The sequence below is a fragment of the Aulonocara sp. 'chitande type north' Nkhata Bay genome, linkage group LG3, assembly GCF_057382095.1.
Source record: "Aulonocara sp. 'chitande type north' Nkhata Bay isolate Kocher_YH1m ecotype deep benthic linkage group LG3, A_spYH_male_GT1.1, whole genome shotgun sequence".
NCBI lineage: Eukaryota > Metazoa > Chordata > Actinopteri > Cichliformes > Cichlidae > Aulonocara > Aulonocara sp. 'chitande type north' Nkhata Bay.
In genome coordinates this window covers 69,947,688-69,964,742 of record NC_141346.1, presented here as the reverse complement: position 1 = coordinate 69,964,742, position 17,055 = coordinate 69,947,688, and the positions used below count along the sequence as shown (strand labels likewise).

Here is a 17,055-nt window from a genome sequence, read left to right as displayed (position 1 = left end):
AGAAACGGCATAACTCATTCACTTTAGGCCAGGTCAAACAGATTAATAGATCAGCATCAGACAAGTATCAGTACACATATCTTCACTGTGGCAATGCTACAATCGCATTCAACTGTCAGATTTGATAGAAAACTCAACAACAAAACTGTCCAAAACAATAACCTGATAATACAGTTCATGCATGTAAAGCAGTGTACCTTTTATAAAACATCTGTTGAACTCATGTGTAGTCCAATTACATCACACAGGTAATATTTCATGACTGCATATGTCATATCTTTGTGTGTGAAACTGTAATATGGAGTGAAATCTATAAGATTATCAGCGGATATCAGCTCCGTTGCTTGTGCCATGTTTGGAATCTCTATCTTATATGACATGTAATCTCTGTCATAACAAATGGTATTGTGCTGCTGGAATTCAAAACAGTACAATGATGAATTGATCACATAGATATTTTTCACAAGCCCAAATATAGGTAAACCACTAGAACCAACAGCACAAACAATTAATGACCTATCCCTTATGTATTTGTTACCATTTAGATTAAGCCATTTAACAGTCACTGCATGGTTTACTTCATCATTTCCAAGGAAGGCCCTCATTTTTTCTTTTAAGTATGACATTATGCTTACTTCTGAGGTTGGTCCTAATGTGCATTCATTGGAAAAAATGGGGTGATCAAAACTATCCACATTCTGACAACATTCATACATTTGATTATGCTTTATTAAACCTGGAGGCGTCTTAAAAATGCATCCACCTTTGTGCTTAACGACAATAAATGTCCATTCCCCAAAAAGTGCTATAAAAACTTTATATATTCATATTTTTTTTCACTTTAAATTGGTCAGTCTTTTAAAACTATTTCTCCCTGAAATATTTATATAAAGTTTTAATTATATTTTCGTTGTTTTAACCCTTTAAATACCAGTTTCATTACGTGAGCACCCTGTTTTTTTAGCCCCAAAAAACAAAAAAACTAAATATTTTCAAAAAAAACCATTTGAAGTAATATTTGATTGTTATTATAATTAGGCCTTCAGATGGACAAAAGATTGGCACCAAAATGAATTTTGACCTGCCATTATTTTTTTTGCAGGAGCACATTAAAAAATCCATGAAAAATGCAAATTCCCCAAAAGTGCAATAAAAATATTAAATATTAATTTTTTTTTTCACTTTAAATTGGTCAGTCTTTTAAAACTACTTCTCCCTGAAATATTCATATAAAGTTTTAATTATATTTTCGTTGTTTTAACCCTTTAAATCCCAGTTGTATTACAAAAAAAACTAAAAAAAAACCTAAAAAACTAAATATTTTCCAAAAAAAACATTTGAAGTAATATTTGATAGTTAATATAATTAGGCCTTTAGATGGTCCAAAGATCGGCACCAAAATTAATTTCGATCTACTTTAAAAAAAAAATTTCCGGAACCGAAAATAGTCTCCAGGCGGTCAATGCTGGTCCTCTAGGCCGAAATTAGTGCCTCTTCCCGGGGTAAGTTGCGACGAAGAACCGGGGCATGTTGCGTGGGACTCCTTTCTCCAGCAGACACATCCATACCACGTGACAACAAATACGTCATTTCCTGTTGATTGAAAAAAAAAATCCACCCTCTCACGTCGGTGAGAGGGTGGATTGGTCTCGCCCGATCAGCGGGCATAGCCGGTGATGCAAGCCGGAAATCAGACTTCCTTTCCCGCAGTTCAGTTCTGCAGCCCGCTGTTTTCGAGCAGAGGTCAAATGTGAAGCAAGGGTGCCACTCGGTGGACAAATAAAAAAATTACAACTCTAAGGTCTCTAGTTAAAAACGAAACCTAAGGTGGAAACCTGACGATCCCTTAAACCTTAATTTTTCTGGCGTGAAAAATAGCGTTTATAATGGGTTTCAATGGGACAATTTTTGTCCAAAGGCATAAAGGTGGATGCATCGCTGTAGCTTAGCCATTTTAGGCTAATTTAATGAATTTACACCACAATTAAAAAAAAAAAAGTTAAAAAAAGATTCTTTGACAAATTTGGCTTTAATCCACTCAACACAGTGAAAATGGTTTAAAACTAAAAATTCAAAAGACAATAAATGTCCTTAAGACCCTCCAGGGGTTTTAAAGATTTGCAAACATTTTTAAAATTTATTTTTGACACCCATTGTTTGAAAAAGCAATGTTTCGATTCAAATCTCATGCACATATGACGGACCATTGGTCCCAAACGTTTAATTTGGCTTGGTGTATGAATCAAATAATGTTGTTTTGGTGTGATGTTGTTATCTGGGAAAAGGGCTTTCATGTGCTTCAAGTGCTGTTCAATGAGGATTTTCAACTTGTTAATAGTCTGCAGACTGATGACAGGAGCAAGTAAAATCTGAACTATCTCAATGAGTTCAAGAATGAATGCGTAGTGTTCAGTACCTTTGGCTGATTCAATCAGAAATGGCAAAATTTTCAGAAGAACAATCATTTGCCCCGAGGACTGCTTCAACTTATTGTCACTGGAAGCTAATGTACTGTAGGTAATAACACTTGGTTTATCTCTAATATCAACTGGAGAGTATGGGAAACCAGTCATTGCAGCATTGAAGAGATCTAAGTCTAGCTCTCCCATAAGCATAAGAACTAAGTGTTTCAACACACACTTTATTTCTAATGGAGCAATCCCTTCAAAAATTACATGCATCATGTCTTGGGGTGTTTGTTGGATCAAGTTGAATGCTGGGAAATTAATAAGTTTGCTTCTTCTGTTTATTCCATATGTTGTTTTTAAGCTGCTTCTTAGATACTCTGTGTTGGCCTTCTCAATTTCGCTACATTGCCGGACATGTCATTCAAATGTCCGTTCCTCAAAGTTATCCTCATCAAAATAAATTTGCATGTCCTCAAATGAACATTCACACTGCCTGCATTTACTATGGGCAAACCCAACACCCTCTTTAAACCCGCAAAGCTCATGCTGTGCCAAAGTGTCTCCACATAATGAAACTAATGCTCCAAATATTTCACGTTCACCATTTCCAGTTTGAATTTTAACTCCATTATATAGCTTCACTAAGTCCTCATGCAGCCTTTGCAAGATTCCATCTACACCACATTCAGAAAGCGCACTCTTTTTTGCAATGGCAAGTAGACGAATGGCAGCTAGTTTTGATCGATATTTAGGATTAATGTTTCCCAAAGTATAATAGAACATTACCAACTTATTTTTGGAGGCATGAGACCCAAGTGGGTTACAAATTTCAATTTCATCTGAGTAAAGGATAATCTGTAAGGCAGAGGGGTGTGCAGAAAATAAACGGTGAGACTTCATGAGTTCTCCATCTATGATATCATATAAATACTCATTTCTGTAATTTTTCTGCTCATCTATCAATGCCAAAACTCTTGGATGGGACAATAACTGCTCCAAACTTCTGACAAGCGGAACATAATGAAAACATTTGGGCACAGTAGTGAGGAATCTTTTTTTCCCTTTTTTTACCATGACAGCAGTATACCCAACACAAACCTCCTCGGACTCCACAAAATTGAAATTTCTCTTTATCACATCATCCTGCCAGTATGTTGTTGAAACAGAGGAAAATGGATCCTCAATCTGGTCAAAGACTGCCAAAACATCTTTTTCAAGTCCACTTCCATGATGCTGCTGGAAAACCTTTTGTACCTGACTTCTCAGATTATTGACCAACGATGCCTGATACTGTTGTAATGCTGCAACGACATCATTCACACCACTCTGTAAAACAGACAAAAAGAACAAACGACATCTTAGTTGTTTGCTATTAAAAGAGATTTATTTTTAGTATTCTGCCCTCACTAGGGTGTAAAGCTGGTTTCTAGCTTGGCAGATAGCTAACAGGTCCACAATAAACATCCAGGAGTCAGCGGATACGTTTTAGATGTTTACTGTTGAAGCACTGTAAAACTGGTACAGAAACAAAAATAAAATATTACATTTCTGCTGTAATTGAATTTTCTTTACAACATCAAACATTAAGCCATGCACTACAATGTATATAACACATAAACACAAACTTATCCAAACCCTCTCTCACCCGTTATCAGGCTCACGCATTTAGCGGTTAGCTTAATGCTAACATTACATGGGAAATCCCATAGACGGGCTAACGTGTTAGCATCGCGGCCGTTTTTCCTCACAAAAGAAAGTTTTCCACACAAATCTCTAAACTGCTACGCATAACTATCGCGGGAAAGCTTACAAAACAGATAGCAACTACTTACAGGCATGTGCTCTCTCAGGCTGAGCAAGAAAAAGTGAGCAAAAAGTGGAATAGACGACAGTTTGTCTAAAGGACTGTTTTTCCCTGGTGAGGTACTACGGCAAGTCTGCTGGTACAAAAAACACACACCCAAATGATCATGCCTGCCTTAAAGGGGCAGCACACTCCCCGCCTGGTATAGAGTACTATACCACTATGTCCCTCTGAGTAACAACACAACTTCAGTGGCGGGTCTCGAATACACCCTGGGGGTGCCTCCTTGAACAACTCTCACCTCCACTTTCCGGACCCTGCTGTCTCGACCCGGAAAGGTATTTACCACAAGCCCTGTGGGCCATTGATTTCGTTTAGCCTCCTTGTCCTTTAGGAGCACAACATCTCCAACTTGCAGGTTGGCTTGTTCTGCTTGCCATTTCCTTCTTGGCTGGAGTGTCGTTAGGTACTCTTGACGCCATCTTTTCCAGAATGAATCCGCAAGACTTTGAACTTGCTTCCACTGACTTCGGTAAAGATCCTTGAGGTCGATGTCTTCCAAGGGAGCAGACACGGAGTCCACCTTTTGTGTTAAAAGCATAGCAGGGGTGAGTATGGTCGGCATGTCTGGATCTGACGACACAGGGACTATTGGCCGGGCATTCATGATGGCTGCGACCTCTGCCATCAACGTGGTGAGCACTTCGTGTGAAAGATTAGGGGAATGCATCTTGAGTAAGATGCTATCCAAAATGCGGCGAGCCATCCCTATCATTCTTTCCCATGCTCCCCCCATGTGGGAGGAGTGTGGAAGATTGAAGTCCCACGTGCAGCCTTGGTCTCTGAGGTAAGAATGAAGTGTTGCATCTTCTGGGGTTATACCAAGTTCTTTACATGCACCGACAAAGTTTGTGCCTCGGTCTGAACGAAAGAGCTTTGCTGGACCTCTGATGGCAGTGAATCGCCTAAGCGCATTTATGAAGCTTGACGTAGACAGAGATTCTATCACCTCCAGGTGAACTGCCCTTGTTACTAAACAAGTAAACATAACAGCCCAGCGCTTACTCTCTGCAAGGCCTCCCCTCGTGCGACGGGCACAAACCGTCCATGGTCCAAAAACATCTAATCCAACTTGGGTGAAAGGAGGAGATTGGGTCAACCGATCAGCAGGTAAGTTGGACATTTTTTGTTTTTCCAGACTTCCTCTCAACCGCCTACAGACGACACACTTGTGTATGATACTTGATACAAGTCTTTTTCCTCCCAGAATCCACAGTCCAGCGGATCTGATGGCCCCTTCCGTGAAGTGCCTACCTTGGTGTACTACTTGCTCATGATAATACCGCACCAACAAGGTAGCAATGTGGTTGCTTTTGGGAATGATTATGGGATGTTTCTCTTCCCATGAGATTGCGGATAATGACGTGCGGCCACCAACTCTCAGTACACCATCTGAATCCAAGAAAGGGTCAAGTTTCCTGAGAGGGCTGCGTTTTGAGACAAGTTCTCCTTTGAACAGGCTCTTGAGTTCTTCTTTGAAGGCCTCGTGCTGTACAGTCTGTACAATTACTGTTCTTGCCTGTATATGCTCATCTACCTTTGTCAAATCTCCCTCCAGGATCTTAGCACAGGATCTGCCTTTCTGGATGAGCTTTGCTATGCCACATACAAGTGTCTTCCAGCTGGAAAAGCGCTCGAACCTGTGTGAACCAAGCTGTCTTTCAGAAGCTCCTGTCGCAAAGGCTGCTATTAGTGGACGCACGTCTGCATCCCCGTCTGGTTCAACGAGCTCAAAGAACTCTGGTGGGGTAAGTGCAACTCGCTCGTCGTTTTCAAGAAATGATGGCCCAGAAAACCAGTTTGTATCTCTCAACAGTGCAGCTGGAACTGGTCTGGTACCATGGTCAGCAGGATTTTGTTCTGAACTGACAAACTGCCACTGTTCAGGCTGCGAAGACTTCCGGATGCGTGCTACTCTGTTAGCAACATACACATAAAACCTCCGGTTGGCGTTGCAGATGTAGCCCAGCACAACTCTGGAGTCGGTGTAAAACTTCACTGTGTGGATTTCCACATCTAGCTCATCCCTCAAGATATCGGCCAGCTCAACTGCTAGTACAGCTGCACAAAGCTCTAGACGGGGCACAGTATGGGAATGCCGGGGTGCTAACTTAGATTTCCCCATGCAGAATCCTACAAGACAGTGTCCTTCATCATCAACTGCCCTGAGGTAGGCAACTGCAGAGATGGCCATGGTGGACGCGTCGCAAAAGACACATAACTCCCTGTGCCGTGTGGAAAGCAGAGAAACAGGTAGGTATGGCCTTGGTATGTGAAGTTGCTCGAGTGCCTTCAGTGAGTCTCTCCAAGACTTCCACTGTGCCACTTTTTCAGCAGGTATCGGGGTGTCCCAATCGCAATGCTCAGCGCATAACTCTCGGACTATAGCCTTGCCCTGGACTACTATAGGACCTGCAAACCCCAACGGGTCGAATATGCTGTTAACTGTGGAGAGAATACCTCTACGGGTAAAGGGCTTCTCCTCCTGGGAGACAAGAAAGGTAAAGCTGTCGGTTTGAAGGTGCCAGTTGAGACCTAAGCTTCTCTGCATAGGTAACGGATCCACACCTAGCTCTAGGTCTTTCAGCTCTTTAGCACGTTCCTCAGGTGGAAACGCCTCCACTACTACGTCGTGGTTGGAGGCTATCTTATGTAGCCGTATGTTGGAATCAGCCAACATCTCCTTGGTTTCTTTCAGCACTCGGATGGCATTGTCATCGGTGGGGAAGGAAGCAAGACCATCGTCCACGTAGAAGTTCTTTAGAACAAACTGCTTTGCTTCTGCACTCTGGTCTTCCTGTCCTTGCAAAGCTGCTCTTCTCAAGCCGTATATGGCAACAGCAGGAGAGGGGCTGTTGCCGAATACGTGCACGGTCATCCTATACTCTGTGATGCACTTGGTGGGGTCATTGTCCTCGAACCAGAGGAAACGTAGGAAGTCTCGGTGATCGTGGCGAACCTTGAAGCAATAGAACATTTGTTCTATGTCTGCTGCCACCGCTACAGGTTCCTTGCGGAAGCGGATGAGCACTCCTAAAAGTGAATTATTCAAGTCAGGGCCACTCAGCAGGATGTCATTCAGTGAGACACCATCCTGCTTAGCGCTGGAGTCGAACACTGCCCGTACCTGACCTGGTTTTCGCGGATGATACACTCCGAAGATTGGTAAATACCAGCACTCCTGTTCACCAGTGGGTGGTGGTACTGGTTCAGCATGACCTGCCTCAAAGATCTTCTGCATGAAGGCAATCATGTGTTCTTTCATATCTGGCTTCTTCTCCAGCATGTGCCGTAATGTCAAAAGACGCTTGACTGCTTGGGCTCGGTTGTTAGGGAGTTTGTGCCTTGGTTGCCTGAAGGGTAGTGGTGCCACCCAACTATTCGAGTCATCTATGAAGACCTCGTTGTCCATTATTTCCAGAAAGAGTTTGTCTTCCACAGACATAGCAGGTTTGTTGTCGTGTGGCGTTTGCCGGAAGACCCCTTCACCAAGGCCATCTTTCCCATCAAACAGGATTTCGGATGCGTTAGCTCCTAGAAACTGATGATGCTGCTCTGGAGTGTCAAGCTTCTCTTTGATGTAGAAACTGTTAGTGCAAGGGTCGAACAGAGAGGTACGACCGTTACTCAGCACGTTGCACCGATAGACGTTTACAAACTCTGGTTTGTGAGCTCTTCCGAGACAAACCTCTCCCACAATCACCCATCCCAAGTCGAGACGCTGGGCGTAGGGGGCATCGTGGGGCCCATTGCATTGCTCTCGAACCTTGTGTGCCTGTGGTACATCTCGACCGAGCAAGATCAGGATGCTTGCTGATGGATCTATAGCCGGGATTTTATCCACAACCCGCTTGAAATGTGGATAATGTCTGGCGATCTCAGGTGTGGGGATTTCAGACTTATCATCAGGAAGCATGTCACATTCGATTAAGGTGGGGAGTGGAATGTGAGTCTTACCATCTAATGACTCCATGATGAAATTGTTAGCTCGGCGCCCTGTTGTTTCCATAACTCCTGAGCAGGTCTTCAAGGTGTATGCTGCCACGCCCTCTGTAACTCCAAAAAGCTCAAAAAACTCTGTTCTTGCCAAAGACTTATTGCTTTGCTCGTCGAGAACAACGTACGCCTTAACAGCTTTCTCCCTCTGGCCAGCTGGATAAACTCTGACAAGACAGATTTTGGAGCACGACTTTGCTCTTACGGTAGTCCCACAAATGTCTGTGCATTTTGCTGTGACAGCTTGAGGAGCTTCTTCTCCTTGCTCCCCGCCTTGCTCTCTTGCGGTTACAGGAGTCTCTGATATCCAGGGGGCCGGCCCTGGGTGTAGTGCAGTAGGGTGGTTCTCACTCTTGCACTCTCTGCACTGAACGTTTTTGTGGCAGTCTTTTGCTAGATGAGTGAACGAAGCACAACACTTAAAGCAAATATTATTTTCTCTAAGATAAGCTTTCCTTTCATCCAAAGATTTACTCCTAAACCCACGACAGTTTCTGAGGGGGTGTGGTTTGTTATGGAGTGGGCATTGTTCATCTGGTTCGGCCCTCCTCTTCCCTGAGGGGCTGGCTTGCATGTTTTTAGAGTTTGAGGAGACTTCTGTCTTTTTGACAGAAATGGGTATTTTCATGTTTGATTTGAAGGGGTGTTCTGGCTTCCCCGTCCTCCAACCACTTGTAAGAAGGGCAAAGCTTGGATCATTGAGCGTTTTGGCTTGATCACAAACAAACTTTGCGAAGAAGGAGAACGGTGGGTAAGACGCTTGATGATTTTCTTTGTAACGAGATGCTAAAGAGACCCACTTGTCATGCAGGGAGTATGGCAACTTTTGGATGATTGGAGTGATGCCCCGAGATGTGTCCAGGTAACTGAGGCCTGGTAGGAACCCATTGGCTCTGGCGGCTTCAAGCTCCAAGAGAATGTCTCCCAGCTCTCTCAGCTTTTGATTTTCTCGATTTGAGATTCTTGGAAAATCATCCAGTTTCTTTAGGAGAGCTTCTTCAATTGCTTCTGGCGATCCATAGCAGTCTTCCAACCTTTGCCATACCATTCTTACACCTGCAGCTGCATCGTGTATGTGGACTGCTCGTATCCTCTTAGCATGCTCTGATGACTTTGGTCCCAGCCATTTACATAGCAGATCAAGCTCCTCTCTTGACGTCAGTTTTAAGTCCTCTGTAGAACTGTGGAAAGATTGCTTCCAGGCCCAATAATTTTCTGGCTGATCGTCGAACCTTAACAGCCCAGAGCTTATCATCTCTCGCCGTATTAGATACTTGGCCAAGTCTGTGGTCGATGATGAAGTGGGCTCGTCAGTCCTGGCAGCACCTGTATGAGACTGAGGCGGTTGGTAGCTACTGCTGTATTGTCTCATATCATGTGACTGTGTCTGGTGTCTGTAGGTATCCCTGGATGGATTTAAGCTGTGTGAATGTTCTTGCTTGAACGGGGCTGTCCTGCAGGGGCTTTGAGTACGAGGGTAAAAGGGAGTGGCATCTTGACTCAATTTGGATGTTCTCTGAACAGGCAAGTCGTATTTGCTGATCTCATCACTGTCGACTGGTAGTTGGTGCATCAGAGTTGGTATGAGTTCTGGTAGCTGTGAGTTTTGGTGAGGTTCAGGACTTGGATTACGCTCAACGTATTCATTTTTTAGGCTAACCCGATCTAACTCCCCAAATTCGTTTTCAACGGCTGCTTCAAGAACATTCGCTTCAGCAATGGCAGCTGCAGCCGCGCTCTCAAGCCTCAAGGTATGCAAACTGGCTTGCAGCTCTGCTTTCTTCCTAGCAGCCTCAGCTGCTGCTTTTTGTTGATCTTCCTCAATATATGCTTGTGCTTTTAACATATCTGCCTCTTTTTGTGCAAATAGTGCTTGAGCACGTGCAGCCTCTGCTTTTGCCCGTGCTCTGGCTGCAATGGCACTGGCTGAAGAGCGCTGACTGGCACGTGAGGTGTTGGAGCATATTGACCGCGTCTCAAGCGTGTCGTCGTTACTATCCATTGTAGCTTAGAAGAAACAGAAGAAACTGTGTTCCACGCAGATCCACTTTTCTGTAGGTAGCCGTGTTGGGACGATGCCTTTTTACTATTCTGCCCTCACTAGGGTGTAAAGCTGGTTTCTAGCTTGGCAGATAGCTAACAGGTCCACAATAAACATCCAGGAGTCAGCGGATACGTTTTAGATGTTTACTGTTGAAGCACTGTAAAACTGGTACAGAAACAAAAATAAAATATTACATTTCTGCTGTAATTGAATTTTCTTTACAACATCAAACATTAAGCCATGCACTACAATGTATATAACACATAAACACAAACTTATCCAAACCCTCTCTCACCCGTTATCAGGCTCACGCATTTAGCGGTTAGCTTAATGCTAACATTACATGGGAAATCCCATAGACGGGCTAACGTGTTAGCATCGCGGCCGTTTTTCCTCACAAAAGAAAGTTTTCCACACAAATCTCTAAACTGCTACGCATAACTATCGCGGGAAAGCTTACAAAACAGATAGCAACTACTTACAGGCATGTGCTCTCTCAGGCTGAGCAAGAAAAAGTGAGCAAAAAGTGGAATAGACGACAGTTTGTCTAAAGGACTGTTTTTCCCTGGTGAGGTACTACGGCAAGTCTGCTGGTACAAAAAACACACACCCAAATGATCATGCCTGCCTTAAAGGGGCAGCACATTTAGCGAATAGACAACTTATAATGTAAGGACTAATAACGTACGTAGCTCTGCAACCAAAAAACTGCATAGAATTATTTGACTGTTTCTTATAGATTTTTTTCCTCACTGAAACTGAAGGAAAAAATTTTTTTTTAATTCCTTCTCGGATTTCTTGCAAAACTCAAATTTTTAGTTTAATTAAGATTACAATTTTCCTTTTTAAACTGAGACTAAGAGTTAGGTGGCGGAGGAAGGCTTGTGATGGGAGCAACCCTGAAAAGGATAGGCGGAGGTGAATGGATGGATGGCTGGAGACTATGACTGCCTTGGGTAAACTGGAAAGTTGGAGGCACATACAAGTGATGCTCGGTTTTGCATAGTTACTATTAGGATAATCAGAATGAATTAAAGGCAGTTACAGTTTAGGGAAAATTGTTAATAATAAATGATGAAAAAAAAATAGAGCCACATGTTAAAATAATCATTCTAATTTTGTATGAGCACAAACCTGTGAAAGACGATGTTTCTCTCTTGCAGTCAATACAAGAGCTGTTGCTTGTCTGATAAGAACATCGTGGCAGGAGTCATCCTTCAGAAAAGAGAAATAAATATAGGAGTGTAATAAACTGGTAAAATGTTTTATCAAAAGAAGTTGTTATTGTTCAGTAGTGATAGACTCACCATAGATTGGGATGATGCTACTCCATCTGCAAACACGCTTGGACAAGCTGCTGAAATGTTTGGAGTCGAGGTATCATTGTTGGTCTGGGATGGAACAAGGGGCCTTTGCGAGATATGGGCACCATCATCGAAGCCAGAGTACAATGTCTTATTACTGTCAAAAGTACCAAAATGTTCGGGGCACACACTGTCTGGATCATGCTGTATTGTGTTTTGATCAATCACTGCATCTTCTCCTGAGTTCAATCTGGTGTCTACAGCCGCATCCATTGTTGGCTGGCTTGTTGGCTGGTTTTCGACCACTGGATCAGTCCTGTAGGCCCACATGTTACTCAGACTTCTGTTCTCCGCTGATGAGGGTTCCCTCCTAGAACTGCAATTGAGATTAATTGATTAATTGACTAGTTAAAGATATTAATTACAAGCTACACTGATAATTTCTAAATAATTCTATTCGCATTTGATAATTTACTCCAAAATATGTATGTTTTCAGACTGAGTTTAATAAAATTTTACTAATTTATTGCTGATTGATACTTGGCAGCTTAACTGTAGTTTAAAAGCTGTAAGAATCCTCAAAAACCTAAACCTGGAAAGCTAAACTAAAGAACACAGGAAACATTGAAAATGTTGCAAAAACCTTACAACCTGGAGCAAGGATCATGAGACATGAAAACCCGAGGGAGGGAACACAGATGACACAGAGGAGAAAATGCAGACGATCCGACAAAGAACAGAGGGAAGAACACACTAAATATACATACACAAAAGGAAACGAGGAATTGGCAGACAGGTACGAAACACAGCTGACACTAATCAGATGAGAAGAGACCAGGGGGAAGGGCAACAAAATACACTGATGCAGGGCAGGGACTATCAAAGTAAAACAGGAATAAACATGAACATCAAACCAGGGACACTTGACTCAAGACAAGGGAGGCACGGAGAACACCTAAACACTGGAAATAATTAACAAATAACCAGGAAACTAACTGAAACAATGAATATTAATAAACACAAACAACCAAGGAGACTCTGGACCATGCCCATTGGTTTATTTAAAACAAAAGTTTTAAAAAAATGGTGTTTTCTCTATTAGGAGAAATTAAACACTCAGAAAAATTGTTTAGAAATAGCATTGATGTGGATCATAAGGAATTAGCATTAACATATCTACTGTTAAGCTGTAAAAACAAGTAGGAATCTAACATGAATACTTTATATGATTATTTACAAAGATATCAAAGTATATAGTCAGTCTCACCTTACAGATTTTTGTGTCCTAGTCGATCCGCTGCATCGTCCATTGCCAAGGTGGTCGGAGTGTGTTCGACGAATGTGATACCAAAATGAATTGTAAACACGATATTCTTTGACACATCCATCTATGCCACAAACTACACGGAAATCTGGACTATGGCTATGTGCAGAATTAATATGACTCAGTAAGGATTTGAGGGTCAGACCCACAAATACGAAGCAGATAACACAGCGCCAAATCATTTTGTTTCACTGGTCCGTGAACCGTTTTTCCCATAAAGCCAAGATGACCAGGATTATTCCATTAAGGGGTAGGAATGGCTATCCTAATTCGGGGCCTTATAACAGCTGTACTAAGTAATAGTACCGACATGTCAGTATTTACTTAATATAATCTAACTAAATAGTCATATCTTTAAATATATAGAATTTTATAGATATAAAAGAGCGAACTAAACCATTTCTGTACACAACCCCATACTCCTGAGTTGGTACAGTCCAGCTTCGCGCCTCTAGCTTCGCACCTCAAATTTGGATTGCAGGATTAGTAATATTTTTGGGTCTGGGATACAGTGGTACAGTGTGAAGAAATTAAGGCATGCTATGGAGAAACTGGACGAAATAACAATTGCCACCTTGAAAGGTATGTGACTGTTTTGTTTTTTCTATGTTTTGTGTTCTGCTATGTTGCATGTTAAGTCGCTAGCATGGCAGGCTATACCGGTTGTTAGCTTAGCTTGTGCGGTTAGCTTAGTAGCATTAGCATATTTAAATATGCTAGTGCTATTACACTATGTACATGGGTATTTCTGAAAACGGAGATTTTCCGTTTTCATTTTAAAAAATAATCCCGTCCACACGTAAACGCAGAAATTAAGGAAAACGCTGCTAGGAACATGCCAAAGCAACAGGTGGCGATATATTCCTAACCGTGTTCCTAACCTGAATGTTGGCCAATCAGAAGTCTAGAAGCCTCGGTGGGAAATAGTAAAGAAAGATAGGGCATAAAAGCAGAACCCAGTCCTATGTGTGGAGGGACAGTAACTGTGTGTGTATATGTAAGCATTTAAACACTGCAGAGAGTACAATTAACAGTATTGTAGAAATTCATTTCACCGAAACAATAACGCGGCGCACAGTGTGTCGTCAAAAAAGGCCCACACCTTTGACGCTGCGTTTTCTCCGTTTTTCTCGTCCACACCTAAATGCAAAAAAGGAGTTTTCAAAAATATCCACCCTGGCAAGCGTTTTTAGAAATCTCCTTTTTCAGTGACCGAAAACGCCATTTACGTGTGGACGAAAGGTGCAAGCGAATCACAACTATAATGCTTTTTCCAGTCAATAGGAGGAAGGTAATTTAGAACCTGTGGAGCAGTCAGGAGGGAATATAATGGAATAGAGAATTGTTTTTAAATGGTAAATATTAAATTACCGGTATGTTTCTTGTGTATCCTGTTTGTTACCCAAGCAAAGCTGTCAGCTGGCTTGCACATGAGGATAGTGCAATGTAGTGATAATTGGAAACTCCTATTGCAGAAGCAAAAGTTGGAGAAGACCTGCTCTCATCACTTTCACGAGATGACATCAAAGATCTGTTTCCTGGTCCTGAACATTTCCTCAGGCGTCGGGCTCTATGGCTTGCAGTGCACAAATGTGAAGAAGTAAGTTCTGTCCTATCGTTGTGTGACAAAACTGAGAACACACCAGCTTGTTTTATGCAGTTTCAAGTAATTCCACCAATACTCGCTTAACAGATAGACAGTAGAATCTTCTTTAGTTTTGATTTAAATCAAGTGGCCTACACATTTATTAAATATACATATTTTTTATTGTTTGACACTTTACTGATATTTTGTTGTACTTTCTTTCATGTGTAGAGACCTAAAGTTCTTATGCAATTTTATGTGAAATTAGCCCCATGTACACTGTATTTTAGAACAAGACTGCTGCTGAAAAAACGCTAACAACTACTGGAGATGGTGACTTCTCCAGAGAGGAACCCAGCACTTCTAAGTTTGTGACTATGTCCAACCCAGAGTACATAGTCTTCACAGACAGTGAACTTGAGCAAGCTCGACATTCCTACTTTGAAAAGAAGCGGCTGGGGACAGAGTGTGCTGAACCTTTGTCAAAGGAACTCTTTTGTCGACTCGTAAGAAACACCATGACAAACATGATTTCAATAGCAAGAGCAGCTGAGGACTCCAGATACCCCAGCAAACATGAGGTTGATGCCATGGCAAAGCGATTAATGGAGTACTACCCAATGCTTAAAGAAACGTGTGGTGAGTGGGTAAGTAGCATTTGCTCAATACCACTCTGTGTTAATCATGAGTGATGTATCTTATCATCTTTTAATTTTTATCGTTTGTACCTATTAGGAGCATGTTGCTAAAAAGCTAATGAAGAGACTCTCCAATGTCAAAAGTCCAAGAAAGGGCAAAAAACCTCCTGTGAAGAAGCCAAGAAAGGATGGGAATGAAAGCGTTGCAAAAAATGACAGCAGTGGGGAGTCCAGTGCATCAACTATTATTCTAGATAAATCACCAGTTAGATCGATGGGCACCCCAGTGCACCACCAGGATGGCAGTGATGAAGAATGTAAGTATAATATAATGCACCCTCTTATTACACCCTGAGTGTAAATGTGGTTTGGACGAAACTTTTTGTTTTTTTGTTAAAAATTCTGCTAACAATGGAACACAACTACTTCACTGTTTATCTTGGAATCTTTGTGTTCCATTTAATAGTGACAACTTGACAGGATGAATGAACAATTTTAAGTTAGGTGTTTAGTTAATTTGTTGATCTAATTTACAGATATATTTTGGTATTTTTGTTTTATTGTTTTGCACCAATAACAGATATATAAAGCCTTACTGTGGCAATAAATGATTTACACACCTCTGCTCTGTGTATTTAGCTGGTTCAGCTGACTTCTTTGACAGCCAAAAAACCCAGGCAAAACACTACAAGACACTTCAAGAAATATACAAGACCAAAAAACAGAACAAAGCTGCTGTTACCCAACTGCTGAACCTGGAGTTTGAGTCTAGAAGACAATTCATTAACTCTGATGCTATAAAGGAGCAGGACAGAGCAGTGAAGATACTAGAGGCATATCCTTGTTTCAGAGAACTGGATCATGTAAGCAGTACTTATTTCTTTTAGCCATCCTGTTATTCCTTTGGGGACATTTTGATATGATTTTCAAATTTCTTAAATACTGGCCCTCATGTTTAAATTGTTATCACTTATTGTCAAGACCAGATACAGAGCTAGACAGATCTATCTCAGTTGGGTTTCTGTCTGTATTTTTCAGGTCCTTGATGAGCTGCGGAGAATTATTCAACCATCCAACTTGAAATACATTTCTGAGATGAAGGATAGATGGGAAATCTTCTACTCGAAGGTGCAGTTTTATGGTGTCATGAAGAAAGTTATGAAGCCGCCAAAAACTTTGGATGGAGGTAATGCTACAGTATCTTGATTTGTCTACATTTATGCTTTGCAGATTAAATTATTTTCAATGCTTAATGGTGTTGCCCTGTCTTATTTTTCTTTTTTCAAACCAGTGGAACATGCAGCAACTGTGTTCAGAGCCCTTCCCATGCTTTTCCCTTCCAGCACAGTACCACCTAAGAAGCTGGGCATCTGTAGTGAGGCTTTTTTCCATGTCCTAAAGGTAAGGCTGCAATATTCTATGTGTATATATTGTTGAATTTTGCAGTTACTCATGTTTTCATTTTATATATTTTACTGTGGAGTCAGTCAAATATTCTTAAAGTTCAGATCCCCATAACATGTTGATGTTAATAAAAACTACAAAAAAAGTTGATCTATTTTAAACTGTAATGCAACTCAAAAATTGTCTTTCTCACGGTCTTGTTCTAATCCTCTTTTTTTCTGTCATGTAGACTTCAGAAGACCCTGAAGGTTACCTGCGTCAGCGACCCCTGGCTTGCCCAGTTCTGCTTGTCTCTGAAGGCAACTGCATGATAGCTGTTGGAACCACACCGGTGAGCACTTTTGACCAGAAGGATCTTAATGAGGGACTGCTCTATCTGATGGCATATTACTATGCCCTCCACCTCACATATCCAAAGTGCATTTCCACACTGCTGTCTGTCTTGCAAACTGAAATACTCAAAGACTCCATCCATGACCGAGATTCAA

General features: G+C 41.7%; 1 protein-coding gene across 1 annotated transcript; it reads left to right on the top strand.

Moving 5' to 3' along the window:
• Positions 1-4,835: 4,835 nt before the first annotated feature.
• LOC147336874 (uncharacterized) lies at positions 4,836-16,063 on the top strand. The gene is made up of 5 exons (XM_086286233.1): positions 4,836-5,059; positions 5,831-6,020; positions 14,816-15,172; positions 15,261-15,480; positions 15,803-16,063. Exons 1-5 carry the CDS (start codon positions 4,836-4,838, stop codon positions 16,048-16,050), a joined length of 1,239 nt encoding a protein of 412 aa, XP_086142359.1. The 3' UTR covers positions 16,051-16,063.
• Positions 16,064-17,055: the final 992 nt, after the last annotated feature.